Source organism: Phyllobates terribilis, unplaced genomic scaffold (assembly GCF_046119375.1).
Source record: "Phyllobates terribilis strain yellow unplaced genomic scaffold, ASM4611937v1 Scaffold_7__3_contigs__length_470593459, whole genome shotgun sequence".
Classification (NCBI taxonomy): Eukaryota; Metazoa; Chordata; class Amphibia; order Anura; family Dendrobatidae; genus Phyllobates; species Phyllobates terribilis.
The window spans coordinates 375,284,358-375,307,235 of record NW_027362767.1 but is presented as its reverse complement, the minus strand read 5'-3'; the positions used below and the strand labels follow the sequence as shown (position 1 = coordinate 375,307,235).

At 43.4% G+C, this 22,878-nt stretch overlaps 1 protein-coding gene across 6 annotated transcripts in view; it reads right to left on the bottom strand.

Moving 5' to 3' along the window:
- Nucleotides 1-22,878, bottom strand: part of ZNF185 (zinc finger protein 185 with LIM domain) — a 162,721-nt gene that overhangs the window by 37,053 nt on the left and 102,790 nt on the right. For all 6 annotated transcript variants that reach the window (XM_073641374.1, XM_073641376.1, XM_073641377.1 and 3 more), the window contains 3 exons: nt 3,137-3,196; nt 855-914; nt 90-209 (listed from right to left, as the gene is read on the bottom strand). In XM_073641374.1, the coding sequence (XP_073497475.1) occupies nt 90-209; nt 855-914; nt 3,137-3,196 (240 nt within the window). The remainder of the gene's footprint in view (nt 1-89; nt 210-854; nt 915-3,136; nt 3,197-22,878) is intronic.

The window sequence follows — 22,878 nt, the reverse complement described above, 5'->3', positions numbered from 1 at the left end:
AAAATGATGAAAGTGTTATAATGTAATAAAAAGGACATAAAAAAACCTAATCATTACAGCTCAATTATAACATTGTGGTAACTTCTTACTGATTATTGCTGATATAAGATTCTGGCTCATCAAGACTCTCAGGAACTCGGTATCTGGTCTCACTAACTTTTGTCTCATCCACAGTAGTGATAAAACCAGGCTTTGAAGGCTGATTGCTTCTGGAAATGAAAATATGCATTAATGATTCAATTGAAAATGAAATGGATTTAAAAGAGTCATTGAATTATTTAGCTAAAAAGGTCGCTTGCAGTATTGTGTCACATTCCATAAGTTCTATTTATACTAATGACCATGGCCCCAATCAGGAATATGGGAAGCTGCGATTACATATATCAATTAAGTATGAAGGTGTGCAGTCCTGTACTTTGAATTTGGACCTTTTTATTTTGGGGGAATCAATGGAATTCCTAGTTCAGAGACCAGCAAGCTTAATAGAAATGTCATAGAGAAGAAACCATTTAATGACTATTTTTTACAATTTTGGAAATTCCATGTTTCTATTATAAGGTTTTTTCAAATTACAATGTTTGGAAACCCTCAGGTTGGGGTACAATATGCTAAAATATTTCCATGTTATGTTTTTTTATCATATTTCTATCAATCTTGTGAATGTTCCACTTTCCTTAGACTGTAGAAATAGCCCTTTGGACATTTGTTATGAGACCAAATACTTTGGAACATTATTTTTAAATTTTAGGCCATGACGAATTTACATCAGAATAACAGGTTGCTTTAATTTTTTTTTAATATTTTCATTGCATCCTACAATAAATAAATGTAGTAAAAATTCGCCTGTCACATACCTGTTACTGTTCAGCTCTGGGGAGATAACAATGAGCGGAGGTTCCCCTGCAGACTTCTCACTGACAACAGAAAGTGAAACACACAAAACTGTCTTAACATTATGTATTTTTAGGAGTCACCAATTATACCAAGTCACTAGTGTATTCTGTACTGATGAAAAGACGAAAAAGGAGCTCATATAACCTTCAATTGCAGTTGGTTGAATGCTTAGCTTAGCTATTCCTCCCGATTCCCCATACACATGACTACTCAGCCTGTGGATGTCCCGAGTCTGGCTGTCAGACAACTGCCTGCAGCAGGAGCCTCTCCCTACTCTGCCCAATCCCATTTAGGATAAAAAGAATGGGAACCTCATCCCCTTGGTTAAGTCCTAACTCCTCTTATCAAGACTAACCCATATATTCAATGAAGAATTTCTGCAAAACTGTTTCAGGGACATGCAGAAAATTCTACAGGCCAACCACATGAAGGCAGAATGATCTGTTTTTTTTACTGTTATCATTCATTTTTAGGTCTATTGTTACTTTAGTGATTATCCTAGCAGTGGATTAGCATAGAAAATGTACTTTTACAGTGGGGGAAATAAGTATTTGATCCCTTGCTGTTTTTGTAAATTTACTCACTGACAAAGACATGAACAGTCTATAATTTTAAGGGTAGGTTAATTTTACCATTGAGAGATAGAATATCCCAAACAAAATCAAAAAAATCACATTGTATAAATTAGATACATTTTTTTGCATTTTGCAGTGAGAAATAAGTATTTGATCCCCTACAAACCACTACGAGTTCTGGCTCCTACAGATCAGTTAGACGCTCCTAATCAACTTGTTACCTGCATTAAAGACAGCTGTCTGACATAGTCACCTGTATAAAAGACTCTTGTCCACAGACTCCATTAATCAGTCAGACTCTAACCTCTACCACATGGGCAAGACCAAAGAGCTTTCTAAAGATGTCAGGGACAAGATCATAGACCTGCACAAAGCTGGAATGGGCTAGAAAACCATAAGTAAGATGCTGGGTGAAAAGGACACAACTGTTGGTGCAATAGTAAGAAAATGGAAGAAATACAAAATGACTGTCAATTGACATCAATCTGGGGCACCATGCAAAATCTCACCTCGTGGGGTATCCTTCATCATGAGGAAGGTGAGAGATCAGCCTAAAACTACACAGGGGGGACTTGTTAATGATCTCAAGGCAGCTGGGACCACAGTCACCAAGAAAACCATTGGTAACACATTACGCCTTAAAGGTTTAAAATCCTGCAGTGCCCGCAAGGTCCCCCTGCTCCAGAAGGCACATGTGCCGGCCGGTCTGCAGTTTGCCAATGAACACAGGGATGATTCTTATTGGGGGAAGGTGCTGTGGTCAGATGAGACAAAAATTGAGCTCTTTGGCATTAACTCAACTCGCCGTGTTTGGAGGAAGAACGATGAGTACAACCCTAAGAACATCATCCCAACCGTGAAGCATAGTGGGGAAAACATTATACTTTGGGGGTGCTTTTCTGCAAAGGGGACATGACGACTGCACCGTACTGAAGGGAAGATAGATGGGGTCATGTATCGCGAGATTTTGGCCAACAATCTCCTTCCCTCAGTAAGAGCATTGAAGATGGGTCGTGGCTGGGTCTTCCAGCAAAACAATGACCCACAACATACAGCCAAGACAACAAAGGAGTGGCTCAAAAAGAAGCACAGTAAGGTCATGGAGTGGCCTAGCCAGTCTCCAGACCTTAATCCTATAGAAAACTTATGGAGGGAGGTGAAGCTCCGAGTTGCCAAGCGACAGGCTCAAAATCTTAATGATTTAGAGATGATCTGCAAAGAGGAGTGGACCAAAATTCCTCCTGACATGTGCACAAACCTCATCATCAACTACAAAAAAAAACGCTGTGCTCGCCAACAAGGGTTTTGCCACCAAGTATTAAGTGTTGTTTGCCAGAGGGATCAAATACTTATTTCTCACTGCAAAATGCAAATAAATTTATCTAATTTATACAATGTGATTTTCTTTATTTTTTTTTTTGGATATTCTATCTCTCAATGTTAAAATTAACCTACCCTTAAAATTATAGACTATTCATGTCTTTGTCAGTGGGCAAACTTACAAAAACAGCAAGGGATCAAATACTTATTTCCCCCACTGTACTTATAAGTGGGTTCAATGTATACTGTATCGTACCATATATACTATCAAATATAAAGGTGAGGGGAGTCCAGAACCAGATTGGAAGCCACAAGAACAAAAAACGACTTTGACAAGTACCACTCACCTGTTTTTGTTGGATTGACGGGGCACTGGTTTTGGGGAGACGGATCTTTCTTTTGCTGTCCTATTAGACAATAAGAACATGAAATAATTACAATTTTATTATTCTCCTTTTTTACCAAAGAGGAAAGGCAAAGTAAAATTTCCCCGACAAAAGAAGACTCAGCCATTGATTTCTTTGACACCATTTGTGATTAATGTGTTTGATATTTTTATTTCACCTCTATCCTTAGGACTATACTGAATTATTTTGGTATTATGTATTTTTTTTGTGTGTGGGGGGGGTAACTAGTAATCTGGTAAGACTGTAATTCTTCTTCATTTAACAATATTATTGGTTTGGCAATGGTCAGTGCCAGGTCTGAATCTGATATTGCTAAATATTACATTTAGAGGGTTATACCTACCTCGGACATTTATTACAAGTCCGTGAAGGTCAAATCAACAAAATGGGTCCAAAAAATGAACATAGTTACACATAATAAACATAAACAAAGATTTCTGATGGATGCAAGTGGAATGTATGGGGCCAGAACCTATTTTGAGAACCAGTCACCAAGAATGGAGAGGTGACACCGCAAAGGTGACTCTTTCATATTAGCATATATGGAGGATCCAAAAGCCAAGCCAGCATGTTCAAGAATTTTTAAACTCCCATATAGGTGAATGGTTGCTCTGTATTTCTTGGAACTTCCATAGAAGTGAATGTAGAGAGTTATGCATGCTGTGTATTCCCGGTGGCACGAGATAGGACCCAATTTGTAACCAAAGGTCCCAAGCACAGGGTCGTAACTGGGCTCCATATCTGTGTAGAACTAGGTTCACAGCTCCAATTGTGTAGCTAAATATCCTGATCAAGGCATAGCCACTTGTCTGCCCCACTCCTTACTAAGCTACACCCCTGATCTTTGAGGATTTTGTTTTTTTGCATAAGTAGTTGCCTTGTTCTCCTATATTGCAAGACTGGAGTGCGAGGGACCCAAGCCCCCTATTGTCAAGCTAATAAATTCAGATAATATACCACTATTAGGCTGCATTATTGCTGTGGAGCAGAAGAATGGTCTAATAAGTCCTCTCCTATTCCAGGTCCTTGGGAAAGCCTACAATCCAGTCCTATAGACAAAATTTGCGTTTATTCTCTTGTAGTTCCTTACATATAATCTCATTTACATATATTATCAGGTTTATCATATATAACAATGTCTTATTACACAATATGAAGTATATGCAGGTGGAGCTACTATCTAAAAATATACAATGAAGCAGATCAATCAAATATGGACATTGTTTCGCCCAACCATACCAGAAATAGCAAGGAGGTAGACAAAAATATAACCTGTACAAAATATAATGTCCGTATATTAATATGGAAAACCCACTATTTCCTGTTGACAGTTGTTTCTGGCTGACTGTAGTATTCTTTAATGGGATTACTGAACACAGCCTAAATCCCTGAGTGTTTTTCTTGGAGGATTTAGTTATAGGCTGGTTTTATTTTCCATGTATGAGGACATTGCATGTAATTTTAGAAAAATGTACATTAGGTTATCTCATGCATATAAATTCTTGTAGCCATGGCCAAATAAATATAGCCCCCAAAACCCTTATAAAGTCCAACGTTCACAACAATGGACCCAATCATAACATTTCAGTGCTCATTTATATAAACCAAATATTTAAAAAATATAGGAGCCTTTTATGTGTTACACAGCTATACAATTCATGCAAACACTTCTGTCAATCACGATAACTTCTGCCTTGCTCACTATAGATGCCCAGAAAACTAATGTAACCAGGTGGAATTTGCTGTTCCGTAAGAACACCCCAAACAGTGTACCTCCAATCTAAGCCTTAAACCCCCTCTAGCCCAAAGTTTACCCCCTAGATTGTAAACTTACTGCACTTCTTCAGCTGCGTCAGCCTCACTGCTCCGTCCACTTCTGCCAAATGTAACCTCCACCGCTTCTCACTCAACCAGTTTACTATTTCAATGCACCTTGGGTCAAATATCAGTACGTAGGGTGTGACCTAGGTGCTTTTCTACTCCCACAACCAGTGCAATGGCATGAATTAGGCATTGTTAGATTGCAACCATACTTGTGCTTCGTGTCACTGCAAATTAATATAGTTAAGGGCTAAGCATGAAGGAAAATGACAGGAAAGGATCAGTGATTCAGTAAGTTCAGGAGTATGTGACTGCTGTCTTTGAGTAAATGATACTCTATAATATATCCATTTATGAAAGGAAGAGAAGATGAGTAAGGGTGATATTAATATAAATCTCAAAGTATTTCTGAAGACTCAGCTGTCCGAGTCATGAGATTGTCCATGGTTCCTTACAGATGTGAAATTGATTAATAACAAACCCCAAAAAAGAGATAGATGGACCTTGTTGAACCTGGTGTTGGCACTAACTTTTAAGAACCTAATGAATGATAAAACACTTGGCTCCTTGGATATGACCAAAAAAGTCACAGCCAAAACTGAAAAGGACAACCATAAGGGCAACCGTCATGAGAAAGTTATTGAGAAACTTGATAAGATAAACATAAGTCAGGTCTAAGCAGAAACTCTGTCCATATAGACCGGGAGCCAAATCTAAGGATGGCTAAGATGGTTGTAGGCTGAAAACCCATCTGATAGCTTTAACTCCTGGCTCCTACAAAAACATTAATGCTTTATTATGTTTACAAGAGGAAAAGGGGACTGTGCTTCTAATAGACCCCTCTATCAACATCTCAGGACTATTGAAAACAAAGGATTGGGCATGTTGGACTTCAATGATTGTCTGATCCTTCTTTACCATGACATCTCAGGACTATTGAAAACAAAGGATTGGGCATGTTGGACTTCAATGATTGTCTGATCCTTCTTTACCATGACATCTGGAAATGTTGAGAGACCTCCCAGTCCATAAACGTTTGATAGTTGGCAGATCCCACCAGGGTAGAATAACATTTATCTAATATGTACAGCCATCGTAACAACTGTATATCGGTTAGATAAAAGTTGGCCATAGACATGAAATCTGTAGAACAAGATTTCCTCAGTTTTAGAAAATAACCCATGATCACATAGTTGGCAAATACTTTTGGGTGAGGTGCTACAATGAAACTGTCAGCCCAAAACATGCTTCTGCAGGAAGTCTTCGCACCGGCTGCTATGTTTAGTAAAGTCCGAGGTCAAACCAGAGTGGACATTCAGGGTTTAATCCAGAGGAGAAGTCAATAGGTTCTTGAGTGAGATCAAAGGTTCCGATGATAGACAGTCATAGAGGGTGTTATGCACACGCCCGGACTGACTGGCGTGTGCGTGTTTAGTGATCCCACTGGACCATGAACCGGAGAGTGCCTGGAGGGGCGTAACTAAGTATCTGCCCGATCCGACCAAGGTCGCACGACGGCTAACGATGCCTGTGCACCAGGGAGGAACCGATCAGAGGGACCAGGTGGTACTCCAGGTCAGACCCCGGACACGGCTGTTGACCCACACCGGGGAATACAGGAACAGGCAGGTTAGGCTGGCACACTGACTGGTGGGTATAGGCAGGCACGACTGGTATGCAGGCAGGCGGGTACTGGTAAGCACGACAGGTATGCAGGCAGGGGGCACAGGCAAGCACGGCTGGAGTGCCAACAGGGAGGCACTAGCAGGCTGGAGCACAGACGGGATAAGGTCCAATACAGACTGGGACTCAGGAACAGAACCACAGATGCGGTAGACAAGCAGAGCAGAGCGAGGCCGCCGGAGCGGTGAGCAAGAGCAGAGCAGGGCGAGACCGCCGGAGCGGTGAGCAAGAGCAGAGCAGGGCGAGGCCGCCTGAGCGGCGAGCAAGAGCAGAGCAGGGCGAGACCGCCTGGAGCGGTGAGCAAGACAGAGCAGGGCGAGACCGCCTGGAGCGGTGAGCAAGAGCAGAGCAGGGCGAGACCGCCTGGAGTGGTGAGCAAGAGCAGAGCAGGGCGAGACCGCCTGGAGCAGTGAGCAAGAGCAGAGCGAGGCCGCCTGGAGCGGTGAGCAAAGGCAGAGCAGAGAGAGGCCGTCTGGAGCGGTGAGCAAAGGCAGAGCAGGGCGAGACCGCCTGGAGCAGTGAGCAAGAGCGGAGATAAACAGCAGGTGCGGTGGACAAGGCTGAGAGGACAGGTCTCTGTTCATATGGAGCAGACTGGAAAATACAGGAAGAAACGGAGGAAGGGAAAAGGGACAAGCAGAACCTGAAACACACAAGGTACTTGCAAAGAAGTAGCGAGTGGACACAAAACTCAAACAGAAGTACAGAAACAGCGAGTAGGAGTTAGGTGCAGGTTCAGACAATGCAGGAAAAGGGAAGGGACGGACATAGAGACAAAACAGGAAAAAGGCTAGGAGAGAATACTGACAGGAACAGACACAACAGCAAGATACAGGAGCGGGTCTAGGAATACAGCCCCTAGAAGGCGGGACGAACAGGCTAGGAGCGTGTTCAGACTGGCCTGGAAATACATCACACAACACCCACTACACATATAGGTAGAGGGAAAGTAGAGTATAGACAATTCATATTACTTTTAAATTTTTTTTTCTTTATTTAATCCATTAAAAAGAAATTACATTTAAAATTAAGCAGGAGAAAAATGTTCAGCACCAGGGTTTATATATAGGTCTCAATCCTATAGAATCAGTCAACACCAGTGAATTTATATTATTGCTGGGCTTAAAGTATATATTTAATCAATCACAAAATCCAAATTCCTTTCTCATAAAGTGCAACTATTGATAAAGTGTCCAGTGCCATCTGCTGAAAACGGGCCTTACAAAGTTGTATAACAACAGAAAAAGTGTCTAGTGCTAGCAGCTATAATGATTATAAAGCCATATATAGGCTAATGATATCCCACTATCCATTGTGACACAAACTGAGCAATTCACATAACTCAAGATATAATATACACATATGTGGTTCTAACCATAGCAGAAGGTACTGTCAAAAGGAAAATACAATTCAGATCCTTTCTCAATCTGGTGATAAACTTACAGGAGAGAGTAGTGTCCCCGTGGTCCTGGCGCTGCACCCCGACGGCCGTTTCGCCACGCTTCTTCCTGGGGGCGGTGACTACCATGTGACAGCTGGGACCTTTAAATACTCATTACTACCAATCATTTGGCGTTGGGGCACCCACGTGATGTTCGACGTAGCGGGCGCATGCGTGCCGTACGGCTTCTCATATATGAAAGGCGGACTTCCGGTTTAGGTGCTTGGAACGCAAGCGTGAAACGCATGACGTTCCCCGGTGCAACCCACCTGAAGTCCATGAGCGCCAACAGCTGCGCATGCGCACCCATCGAGGATAACGAAGAAGAATATAGAAAAGTATAAAAAAATATAGAAAAATATAGAAAAATGCTCCATAAGTGGATATATGAAAATGAAAATAAAAATTAACAAAATTAACAAGGGAATGAAAAGAGAGTGTCAAAAGGTAAGAAAGAAGAAAAATAAGATAAACATCACTGAGAATAGAATTGGTGATGACAATAAGGAGATGGCATGAAGGAAAGATTCGTATGTGTTAGATATAATTAGGAAAGTCAGTATATGCTAATTAATGACAATTGGGAGATGGCATTTATAATGGAGGATTTGTATGCGTTCGATATAATTAAAGTAATCAGTATATGCTATCCAATATCCATTAATTGAGGTAATCAATATATGCTATTCAAGCTATATCCACGCTTAAAGAACTACATTCTAAAAGCCATTTTTTAAAGCTATGATTATCTCCTCACATTACTACTGAATGTTAGAATCCTACATTCTTAGAGCCATTTTTGAAGCCATAATTATTTTGCCAAATGGTGTAGGGGTTTAGCCCCTAATAGACCTCAAACCCATTCCCCTTGTCCGTCATTCTACTGATAACGTTATTAAATCCTGTGAAGATCAAAAACAGCATTAATCCTCATTGTGAACTAAGTCCAAATAGAAATATAGCACATAGATAATAAACCTTACATCCCTATACATAACAATGTTCTACATATAGTCTTGGATGACTCCACAACCGAAATGTAGTCATGAACAGAAAACTCAAATTTCTTGACACTCTTGCTGAATACACACAGATGGAGCATATTGTTGTCATAGACAGTGTCATCCTTTTGACGGGAATCCAGACATCATCTTGTTCCGTCAGATCCGGGATAATGCTGACCTCATATTAAGTCCCAAGTCCTAATCATTATTGATCTAGAACATAAAATTAAAAGCAATCAATACATGGTTAAACCGACAGAAATAAAATAAAATAAAACCAGAAACCATATGTTGTTCAAAGAGGCTGATATATGTGAAGTCTATAAGAAAGATGTAAAACCCAAACTCTCATTTAAGCCTTGGGGAGACATCGTGCCCAGTCTATATATCCACCTACTCTCAACTTGTGCCAAAATCCTATCCAAGTCGCCCCCTCTCACACCTAAAGAGACCTGGTCAATTGCTTTAATTATAAGCCCATCTGTTTTACATCTGTGGTATTCCCTAAAGTGTCTCGGTAATGTTTTTAAGGTTTTAACATCAACCACTGACCCAGCCTTCTCTATGTCACGGACATGTTCTCTTACACGTACCTTTAGCTCTCTTGATGTTAGTCCTATATAAATTTTATGACAGGGGCATTCAGCATGATGAATCACTCCTTTTGACCCACAGGTTAGATGTTTCCTAATTTGAAAGGTCCTAGATGCATCATGATTCGTGAAGATTTTACTTCTTCTCAGATTCTGACAGGCTTTGCAGAAACTGCATGGAAAGAAGCCGGGAGACATGGTTGTATCCATTTTTTCAGAGGAGGTCTTGGGGTCGTAGTGGCTATGAACCAAAACATCTTTCAAATTTTTGGCTCTTCTTGCCACTATGGAAGTGATCTGTGGGAGAAGTTTTTTCAAAGTGGAATCCATTAGAAGTATCTTCCAATGCTTGTGGATAATATCCGACATCTCTCTCCATTGCTTGTTGTAGGTGGTGATTAATCTTAATGGCTGATCCATTTTCTGATTCCTTTTAGAAGTATTTCTAAATATTAATTGTTTCCTGGGGATCTGATATGCCTTTTGGAAACCTCTTCGTATACAATTTCTGCTATAACCACGTTCCTCGAATCTCTGTGCCAAGTCCTGGGCCTGATCCAAGAAAACTTCCTAATTTGAGCAAATCTTTTTTGTTCGTATAAATTGGCCAATCGGTATTCCTTTGATCGTAGAAGGGACGTGGGATGACGAGGCATGCAGGAGTGTATTAGTAGCGGTGGATTTGCGAAATACCTCGGTGACGATCAGTCCATCCGGGAGGGCTGCGATACGAAGGTCCAAAAATTCAAGTTGTCTACCATAATTATAGGTTAGTTTGATATTAAGTTGGTTATTGTTCAAATGATCCATTAGATTATTTAATCCATCGATCGGGCCCTCCCAGATGAACCAAACGTCATCAATGTAACGCATCCACCCATGTACATTCTCAATGCCTGTCACGGGTTCCACCAGGAAAATTTGACGCTCCCAAGCTCCCAAAAATAGGTTTGCATAAGAGGGGGCACATGCCGCCCCCATGGCAGTCCCTTGTAACTGTAGATAGGTTTTTTTCTTGAATGTAAAGATATTATGTTCTAGCACAAATGTAAGGAGTGTGATCAATAGATCAGCCAAACCAAGATCTAGTCCACTAGATCCCAAAAACCACTCTACAGCCTTAATGCCATCCCTGTGTCTAATCGAGGAGTAGAGTGCTTCTACGTCTACCGTTACCATAGTCATATTCTCTTCTAACTGTAGTTCATTCAACCGCTTTGGATGCAATTTCATTATAGTGTCCAAAAATTTTTTTGGTATAATGCCAATTTTTGGACACTATAATGAAATTGCATCCAAAACTGCCTACTTTCTATTTGTTGCCAAAGCTACATAAGGACCAACTTGATCCACCGGGGAGACCCATAGTATCTGGCAATGGGGGCCTGTGCGAGGTGGTGTGTGCTGTCATCGATCATTATTTAAAGCCCATAGTGTGTACTTTACCTTCATACATCAAAGACACTACTGCAGCTTTACAGCGGTTGAATGAACTACAGTTAGAAGAGAATATGACTATGGTAACGGTAGACGTAGAAGCACTCTACTCCTCGATTAGACACAGGGATGGCATTAAGGCTGTAGAGTGGTTTTTGGGATCTAGTGGACTAGATCCTGGTTTGGCTGATCTATTGATCACACTCCTTACATTTGTGCTAGAACATAATATCTTTACATTCAAGAATAAAACCTATCTACAGTTACAAGGGACTGCCATGGGGGCGGCATGTGCCCCCTCTTATGCAAACCTATTTTTGGGAGCTTGGGAGCGTCAAATTTTCCTGGTGGAACCCGTGACAGGCATTGAGAATGTACATGGGTGGATGCGTTACATTGATGACGTTTGGTTCATCTGGGAGGGCCCGATCGATGGATTAAATAATCTAATGGATCATTTGAACAATAACCAACTTAATATCAAACTAACCTATAATTATGGTAGACAACTTGAATTTTTGGACCTTCGTATCGCAGCCCTCCCGGATGGACTGATCGTCACCGAGGTATTTCGCAAATCCACCGCTACTAATACACTCCTGCATGCCTCGTCATCCCACGTCCCTTCTACGATCAAAGGAATACCGATTGGCCAATTTATACGAACAAAAAAGATTTGCTCAAATGAGGAAGTTTTCTTGGATCAGGCCCAGGACTTGGCACAGAGATTCGAGGACGTGGTTATAGCAGAAATTGTATACGAAGAGGTTTCCAAAAGGCATATCAGATCCCCAGGAAACAATTAATATTTGGAAATACTTCTAAAAGGAATCAGAAAATGGATCAGCCATTAAGATTAATCACCACCTACAACAAGCAATGGAGAGAGATGTCGGATATTATCCACAAGCATTGGAAGATACTTCTAATGGATCCCACTTTGAAAAAACTTCTCCCACAGATCCCTTCCATAGTGGCAAGAAGAGCCAAAAATTTGAAAGATGTTTTGGTTCATAGCCACTACGACCCCAAGACCTCCTCTGACAAAATGGATACAACCATGTCTCCCGGCTTCTTTCCATGCAGTTTCTGCAAAGCCTGTCAGAATCTGAGAAGAAGTAAAATCTTCACGAATCATGATGCATCTAGGACCTTTCAAATTAGGAAACATCTAACCTGTGGGTCAAAAGGAGTGATTTATCATGCTGAATGCCCCTGTCATAAAATTTATATAGGACTAACATCAAGAGAGCTAAAGGTACGTGTAAGAGAACATGTCCGTGACATAGAGAAGGCTGGGTCAGTGGTTGATGTTAAAACCTTAAAAACATTACCGAGACACTTTAGGGAATACCACAGATGTAAAACAGATGGGCTTATAATTAAAGCAATTGACCAGGTCTCTTTAGGTGTGAGAGGGGGCGACTTGGATAGGATTTTGGCACAAGTTGAGAGTAGGTGGATATATAGACTGGGCACGATGTCTCCCCAAGGCTTAAATGAGAGTTTGGGTTTTACATCTTTCTTATAGACTTCACATATATCAGCCTCTTTGAACAACATATGGTTTCTGGTTTTATTTTATTTTATTTCTGTCGGTTTAACCATGTATTGATTGCTTTTAATTTTATGTTCTAGATCAATAATGATTAGGACTTGGGACTTTATATGAGGTCAGCATTATCCCGGATCTGACGGAACAAGATGATGTCTGGATTCCCGTCAAAAGGATGACACTGTCTATGACAACAATATGCTCCATCTGTGTGTATTCAGCAAGAGTGTCAAGAAATTTGAGTTTTCTGTTCATGACTACATTTCGGTTGTGGAGTCATCCAAGACTATATGTAGAACATTGTTATGTATAGGGATGTAAGGTTTATTATCTATGTGCTATATTTCTATTTGGACTTAGTTCACAATGAGGATTAATGCTGTTTTTGATCTTCACAGGATTTAATAACGTTATCAGTAGAATGACGGACAAGGGGAATGGGTTTGAGGTCTATTAGGGGCTAAACCCCTACACCATTTGGCAAAATAAATATGGCTTCAAAAATGGCTCTAAGAATGTAGGATTCTAACATTCAGTAGTAATGTGAGGAGATAATCATAGCTTTAAAAAATGGCTTTTAGAATGTAGTTCTTTAAGCGTGGATATAGCTTGAATAGCATATATTGATTACCTCAATTAATGGATATTGGATAGCATATACTGATTACTTTAATTATATCGAACGCATACAAATCCTCCATTATAAATGCCATCTCCCAATTGTCATTAATTAGCATATACTGACTTTCCTAATTATATCTAACACATACGAATCTTTCCTTCATGCCATCTCCTTATTGTCATCACCAATTCTATTCTCAGTGATGTTTATCTTATTTTTCTTCTTTCTTACCTTTTGACACTCTCTTTTCATTCCCTTGTTAATTTTGTTAATTTTTATTTTCATTTTCATATATCCACTTATGGAGCATTTTTCTATATTTTTCTATATTTTTTTATACTTTTCTATATTCTTCTTCGTTATCCTCGATGGGTGCGCATGCGCAGCTGTTGGCGCTCATGGACTTCCGGTGGGTTGCACCGGGGAACGTCATGCGTTTCACGCTTGCGTTCCAAGCACCTAAACCGGAAGTCCGCCTTTCATATATGAGAAGCCGTACGGCACGCATGCGCCCGCTACGTCGAACATCACGTGGGTGCCCCAACGCCAAATGATTGGTAGTAATGAGTATTTAAAGGTCCCAGCTGTCACATGGTAGTCACCGCCCCCAGGAAGAAGCGTGGCGAAACGGCCATCGGGGTGCAGCGCCAGGACCACGGGGACACTACTCTCTCCTGTAAGTTTATCACCAGATTGAGAAAGGATCTGAATTGTATTTTCCTTTTGACAGTACCTTCTGCTATGGTTAGAACCACATATGTGTATATTATATCTTGAGTTATGTGATTTGCTCAGTTTGTGTCACAATGGATAGTGGGATATCATTAGCCTATATATGGCTTTATAATTATTATAGCTGCTAGCACTAGACACTTTTTCTGTTGTTATACAACTTTGTAAGGCCCGTTTTCAGCAGATGGCACTGGACACTTTATCAATAGTTGCACTTTATGAGAAAGGAATTTGGATTTTGTGATTGATTAAATATATACTTTAAGCCCAGCAATAATATAAATTCACTGGTGTTGACTGATTCTATAGGATTGAGACCTATATATAAACCCTGGTGCTGAACATTTTTCTCCTGCTTAATTTTAAATGTAATTTCTTTTTAATGGATTAAATAAAGAAAAAATTTTTTAAAAGTAATATGAATTGTCTATACTCTACTTTCCCTCTACCTATATGTGTAGTGGGTGTTGTGTGATGCATGTAATGTCAAGAGTGACATATCCCCTGTGGTTAAATTTGAGAAAATTGGCCTGGAAATACAGCCTCCAGGAAGGCGGACAGACAGCAGGCTAGGAGATAGTTCAGACAGGACCTGGCACAACAGAGGCAAGAAGCCCTCTGAAGGAACGAGATGCTCAGGCATCAGCTCCAAAGTGGAGCTGGTTTAAATATCCAGTGACGGACAGCAATAGGCTGAGGATGCATTAGGGGTATGCCCGCAGCAGCTACAAGAAGCAGAAAGTAATCGGGCTGCCGCCCTAAGCAGCCAGAACAGAGGCAAACAGACAGCATGGAGGGAAGCCAGGCTAGCAGACTGGACCGATGATCAAGTTTGCGATCTTGCATAGTGGGGGATGGTGCACTATGCAAGAACGCCACCAGGTATGTTACAGACGGGTTGCATCATTTGGGATGCAAACCTTATCCAAAGCCTGCAATAGGACACTAGACCCAAAAAAGTGCGTAGCTGTCGGTGTGACGTGGTTAAAGAGAGATTTTGAGCTGCCTGTTTTCTCTCTTCAATCAGGTGTCTTGTTCTTCAGCAATACAGTGGCCTAAAAACGTCACGTGTCAGAACACTAAAGGGTTTTAGTATTAGTTATTAGGTAGCTGACACCAGTTACAAAACACATAAGACCAAAATGGGGCGCTGGGACCACTGATTGGCCTGGAACTGGTCTACTAACCAAGTGCTATGATTGAATGGTCAACCTTTATTGGCCTGGGTTACTGGTCACCAACCTGACTAGACTAAGAGCATGCGCCGGCACATTCTTCCTCCAGCACTGCCAGGAAGAAGAACAAAGCAGGAGCATGGCAACGTACTGTAAAAATGTTACGGATGCAAGATTTACGATGGTTTACGATGGACTTTTAATAATCCATTTGGCTCGTGTTCATCGGTTACTCACACAGAGTACAATGTCCAAAACTCTCGGTATGTTTTCATGTAATTTTTATTACTCTCAATTTCAGAGGAGTGTGTCATGTCCAAAGGTTTACCAGCGTGTTGGGCGAAGTGAGAAAATTCTAATGGCCACTGAGGAAAGATGTATCATGCCCCTATTACAGTTATAGGGCCTGATGCATCAAGACTGGCGTTGTTCACGCTGGTCTTCATGAGGAGATGTGCTGGAGTCAGATGCTCCTGATTCATGAAAAGGTATACGCCTGTTCATGAATCAGGACGAGTGGCGTACACCTCTGTGTGAGTCTGGCCTTAAATCCTACTGCAGTCCTTGCTAGAGTAAGATTTCTGGAGTAGCAAGTGCCGCCGTTCGTCATGAATACTGGCGTCAGTGGTGTACCGCCAATGATGGTAGGCCACGCTGCTGCTATGTGGCCCCCTGTCCGTCATCGCACGTTCAACTTTATCGGCACCCTGGATGCCGATATAGTTGAAAGCAATGATAAAGGAGGGAACATCAGTGAATACATACTACATGGAGGACTATGGGGTGCATTATACTATATGGAGGACTATGGGGAGTGCATTATACTATATGGAGGACTATGGGGAGTGCACTATACTATATAGAGGACTATGGGGAGTGCATTATACTATATAGAGGACTATGGGGAGTGCATTATACTATACAGAGGACTATGGGGAGTGCATTATACCATATGTAGGACAATGGGGAGTGCATTATACTATATGGAGGACTATGGGGAGTGCATTATACTATATGGAGGACTATGGGGAGTGAATTATACTATATTGAGGACTATGGGGAGTGCATTATATTATATGGCGGACTATGGTGGTGCATTATACTATATGGAGGACTATGGTGGTGCATTATACTATATGAAGGACTATGGGGTGTAATATGCTATATGAAGGACTATGGGGAGTGCATTATACTATATAGAGGACTATGGGAAGTGCATTATACTATATGGAGGACTATGGGGAGTGCATTATACTATATGGAGGACTATGGGGAGTGCATTATACTATATGAAGGGCTATGGTGGTGCATTATACTATATGGAGGACTATGGGGTGTATTATACTATATGGAGGACTATGGGGAGTGCATTATACTATATGGAGGACTATGGGGAGTGCATTATATTATATGGAGGACTATGGGGAGTGCATTATACTATATGGAGGACTATGGTGGTGCATTATACTGTATGGAGGACTATGGGGGTGCATTATACTATATGGAGGGTTATGGGGGTGCATTATACTATATGGAGGACTATAGGGTGCATTATACTATATGGAGAACTACGGGGAGTGCATTATACTATATGTGTTAGGGGGAGCGGTTGCAGACAACTTTATTTAATGGAACGCAACCGACCCCGGGGTCCGCGATGCAGCCTAGAGGACTGCTGCCGAACACTTCCCGGGTGGAAAGGCAAACGACAACTAAAAGATAAACCCTTCCGTGTTAACTACACACCGGACTGGGTATAGCGGTACGCTCTATCTCCGTTTACTGCACGGAGGAGAGAGCGACCGGCGATGCACCTAACAAATATCTTAGCCCTTCGTGTTAACGCACACGGAAGGGTAAGACGGTACGCACAATCTCCAAGAACCGCAGGGAGACGTGCGTCCGTGGGAACAGCAGCAGCCCTGTCTTTGATACAGGCGCTACGCTATGGGGATTGGCGCTAAAGCGGTTCACACAATCTCCAAGAACCGCAGGGAGACGTGTGACCGGACTATGAGCAGTAGCCCTGTCTTCGGTACAGGCGCTACGCTATAGGAGACGGCGCTAGCGTGCGGGTGATTCCCGCCGGGTAATCGAGCACTCAGCCGGCGTGCTACCGGACTGAGCAAACCCGCTCTATTTAGCTCACAGGCGGCTCGGGGTGTAAGGCGAACCCCCTGGTTAGAGCCAGTCAGCGAGGCGAAGCTACCTGCCTACTAAAGCTATGGCTCTTTGAGCCCGACCTGCCTAGCTAAAGCTATGGCTCTTTGAGCCCGGCCTGCCTAACTAAAGCTATGGCTCTTTGAGCCCAGAGTAAGCATGCACACCACAAACAGCTAGCTCAAATGATCTGAGCGCGCTGCCATGTTTGTGGGTGGGTCTTTTAAAGACTAAGCCCTGCCCAGCGACGCGCTATTGGTGACGTTACCCGTGAACCAATCAGGGAGTGCCAGGTCACCGAGTCAGGTGGGTGCCAACCCACCAATCATGATCCGCCAGGTCATGGACATGCTCAGTGCGGCGAATCCTGGACTTGGACTCCACGAGCCCTGTCTCCCTCTGCAGCCTATGCTTAACACTGCTAGGCACAAATGCCTGGGAGACAATCTGCAGGGCTCGTGGAACAGCTAGGCGCTGGGGCTGACAACAATGCTGAGCAGCATCAGCCCTGGCTGGCCTGGAATGGGAGACCACAGAAGGTCTTGGACCCATTTCAAATCCAGCCCCAGACCGACACCTAACATTATCCCCCTCCACTTGACTCTCATTTTCCACCATGAGCCGGGGGGCAAGAATGTGGTTCACCGGGTCACAGAGAGGATTCACAGGACCGTGACCCCTCCGGTGTACAGGGTACCCTCTTTTAGGATGGGAAGCAGTGACAACTGGTTATCTATGCGTAGGATCCCTCATGGGTGACAGAGAGGAAGGACCCGCCGGTCTCTGGCGAAAAGATTTATCTCTCGCACAGACGGGACACGCGAGAACAAAGTCTTTGACGTCCTGGCGCCACCGGGGCCACCAATAGGACCGTAGAAGGGACTTAGTGGTACGTTTGACCCCCAGGTGAGCTCCAGTCTTAGGGGCATGAGCCCAGGAGAGCACCATACTCCGTAGATTAGGGGAAACAAACGTCCTCCCAGACGGAACCGGGTTGGAGGACACTGCAGCCACCCTCTCTTCCTGAGAGTTCTTTGCGACATAATCAGACAAGACCCGGGTTCTGGAGACAGACAAGGAATCTGTACCGGATGTCGCAATGATAGGAGAATCAGAGACTACCCTCCGGGTGACTTTGATCAAACACTGAGATGCACAATTCTCACTCCAGGAAGAAATTCTCCCCGTATTCCAGTCAATGTGTGGAGAATGACAACGTAGCCAGGGGAGGCCCAATACCACCTCGTCTGATCCACCGGGAATAATAAGAAATGAAATGACCTCCCGGTGACCCTGAGGAAACGACATGGTGAGGGGTATCGACTGGTGGGTGATTTACACATTCAGGAGAGAACCATTGACCACACCAATGTTCATGGGTCTTGAGAGTGACTCAGTAGGGATGGCATGCCTCAGGGCAAACGTAGATGATAAAAAATTGCCATCAGCACCAGAGTCCACCCATGCCTTGGCAGAAACTGCAGATTTACCAAAGGACAGTGCCACATTAGAAACTACTTTGGAGGAAGAAGTCCCGGATTTTAATACACTTCCTCCAATGGTGGTAAGACCTACTCGTTTTACCGACTGCTTGGAACCCTTATTTACGGGACGATCCAAGAGATGTACAGGTCGGGAATGAGAGGAATTAGACTTAGTCCGGGAAATATCCATAGCCTCAGGTTCCGGGGCCAGGGTCTCGGGTTTGGAAACGGGTCTAAAGACGGACGGTGTCAACAGATACGGAGGTCTGGCAACCTCTAGCTCTAACTTGTGTTCCGCATGACGTACGTCAATACGGTCAGCGAGAGATATTAACTCCTCCAGAGAGGTCGGAATCTCTCTGGTAGATAAAGCATCTTTAATATGCCCAGCTAGACCCTTCCAGAACACCGGGATAAGCGACCGCTCAGACCAATCCAGTTCTGCCGCTAGGGTTCTGAACTGGACGGCATAGTGACTGGCGGTGGCAGAGCCCTGCATTAACGCAAGAAGCTTAAGAGCCGTGTCATGCGTAACCTGAGGACCCAGGAAAACACTTTTCAGGGTCCTAAGGAATAGACCCGCATTTACTACAACCGGGTCATTCCGCTCCCTTAGAGGAGTGGCCCACTCCAGAGCCCTGTGGGAGAGCAATGAAATGATATATCCCACTTTGGCTCTCTCGGAGGGGAACCGTGCCTCCATCATTTCCAAATGAATGGAGCATACGTTAATAAAACCCCTGCAAAGTTTACTATCCCCAGAAAATTTTTCCGGGAGCGCAAAAAGGGGTAGTGGGGCACTTGCAGTGGTCGCAGCCGAGTTTATCATATTGGCCGCTAGAGAAGCCGCCTAGGTGGCTACTGCAGTGATATCAGCGACCGGAGGAGTTTGTTCCAGAGATTTAAGTCTGGCCTCCAGTTGCTGTATATACCGCTGCAGTTGTTTGTTGTCGGACATGTTCGGCAAGACCCTGGCGCTCAGATACTGTTAGGGGGAGCGGTTGCAGACAACTTTATTTAATGGAACGCAACCGACCCCGGGGTCCGCGATGCAGCCTAGAGGACTGCTGCCGAACACTTCCCGGGTGGAAAGGCAAACGACAACTAAAAGATAAACCCTTCCGTGTTAACTACACACCGGACAGGGTATAGCGGTACGCTCTATCTCCGTTTACTGCACGGAGGAGAGAGCGACCGGCGACGCACCTAACAAATATCTTAGCCTTTCGTGTTAATGCACACGGAAGGGTAAGACGGTACGCACAATCTCCAAGAACCGCAGGGAGACGTGCGTCCGTGGGACCAGCAGTAGCCCTGTCTTTGATACAGGCACTACACTATGGGGATTGGCGCTAAAGCGGTTCACACAATCTCCAAGAACCGCAGGGAGACGTGTGACTGGACTATGAGCAGTAGCCCTGTCTTCGGTACAGGCGCTACGCTATAGGAGACGGCGCTAGCGTGCGGGTGATTCCCGCCGGGTAATCGAGCACTCAGCCGGCGTGCTACCGGACTGAGCAAACCCGCTCTATTTAGCTCATAGGCGGCTCGGGGTGTAAGGCGAACCCCCTGGTTAGAGCCAGTCAGCGAGGCGAAGCTACCTGCCTACTAAAGCTATGGCTCTTTGAGCCCAGCCTGCCTAGCTAAAGCTATGGCTCTTTGAGCCCAGAGTAAGCATGCACACCACAAACAGCTAGCTCAAATGATCTGAGCGTGCTGCCATGTTTGTGGGCGGGTCTTTTAAAGACTAAGTCCTGCCCAGCGACGCGCTATTGGTGACGTTACCCGTGAACCAATCAGGGAGTGCCAGGTCACCGAGTCAGGTGGGTGCCAACCCCCCAATCATGATCCGCCAGGTCACGGACATGCTCAGTGCGGCGAATCCTGGACTTGGACTCCACGAGCCCTGTCTCCCTCTGCAGCCTATGCTTAACACTGCTAGGCACAAATGCCTGGGAGACAATCTGCAGGGCTTGTGGAACAGCTAGGTGTTGGGGCTGACAACAATGCTAAGCAGCATCAGCCCTGGCTGGCCTGGAATGGCAGACCACAGAAGGTCTTGGACCCATTTTGAATCCAGCCCCAGACTGATGCCTTACAATATGGAAGGCAATGTAAGGTCTATTATAATATAGGAAAGGTGATGTGGTGGCCATTATATGTGTTTTTTATATATAGCGCTAACATATTCCACAGTGCTTTACATACATTATTGTTGCTGTCCCCATCAGGGCTCACAATCTAGATTCCCTATCAGTATGTCTTTTTTTTTGGAGTGTGGGAGGAAGCCAGAGAACGCGGAGGAAACCCACGCAAACACGGGGAGAACATAAAAACTCCTTGCAGATGTTGTCCTTGGTGGGATTTGAACCCAGGACCCCCAGCGCTGCAAGGCTGCAGTGCTAACCACTGCGCCACCCATTATATTGTATTCACCAATTATACAGTGTGAATGTTTGTGTGGGGTCCATCATACTGAGTGGAGAACTGTGTGGGGGCTATTATGCTGCTTGGAAGGCTAGTGCGGGCCATTATACAGTGTGGAGAGGTGTCTGGGTTATTGTACCGCATGGAGGGCTATGAATGGTTCACAGTTGGGGGATCATAGTTTTTTGGATTGGGGTCATCATACTTTGTTAGGGGAGTTGAGGTGGGGTACAGTAGGGTCATCATACTGTGCATATGTAGGAGTTCACAGTGGTGGTATCATACAGAATTTGTGGGGCACTTTTGTTAGCATCATACTTTATGGGTGCAATGAAAGAGGAATCTAGGACTTCAGTAGGAGGAAAATTACTTTGTAAGGACTGCAAAGTTGTGAGATATGCCCCTGCCATATATTAATGGTGGTGGGATGGTAGGGGGGGGCAATTAGAACTTCTAGAACTTCTGCTATGGGACCCCATGATTTCTATGTACACCCCTGACTGGAGTAAAAGCTTTGATAAATCTGGCCCCTAGAGTCCATACATTGGAGACTCTAGCTCTCTTTGGTCCCTTGTTTTTTGTACTTGAGTCTTGTCCTGAGCAGTCCCAAAAAGTTAGAAAGAGGAAATCCATCTTGTTTTCAGTTGTGAAGCTTGGCATGAACCAGTGCGATTTCTGCGTCATATGTCAGATTTTCGAAGTGTAATCCATTATGTGTTAGTAACATAGTCCACGGAGGCTGATTTGCTATTAGGACAATATTTGCCAAGAACTTGATTACAAGTTTTTAAACATCTTCCAGCGTTAGGTCCGTGGTGAGAAGACCAGTCCCTTCTAATACTCCCATTCATTGCCCAATGTTTCAGACCTAGCTGTCACCTTTATTTTTAAACTCTTTGATTTCACGTCAAGGAGACCACAGGGAATAATATCATTGTTCAGGGTGTTGATGTTGGCAATGTTTTCCCATATTGTACTGACTGTGATGAATATTTATGCTCATGAGAAAGAAACTACCGACCACATAAGAAAACCACAGGAAAGTAAACAACAGCCATAAAGACGCTTTACATAATGCGCCATTGTGTAATGAGCTGTATCAGTTTTGATTGCATCTTTGGTGATTGCCGAATAAAGCTGAGTAAATATATTATGCAACCAGGGAACCTTCCCAAAAAGAGGATATTGCTTTGTGAGGAAGAAAGAAGACTTTAATGGGGGATATTGAAGACATCTTAAAGGCCCCAATACATATAAGTAACAACCATGAGAAATGGCCGATTTTGACCGTAATGATCAACCGTTGACTGTTTTGTTCCTTTTCGACTGATGCCCAACTAATGAAAATTTTATGTTAATTACTATGGCACATCTAGCACAGCTCTTGGCATTACATGACATAGAGACATTTCGATGGATGACAGCGAGTCAAACCTCGTATGATTGGGCTTTACAATGTGAAATATGACTTTGTAAATCATATTGCTCATAGAAATAATAACTGGCCAGCTTAGTCTGTATGGTCGCAGTTATGGGTGATATGTGATT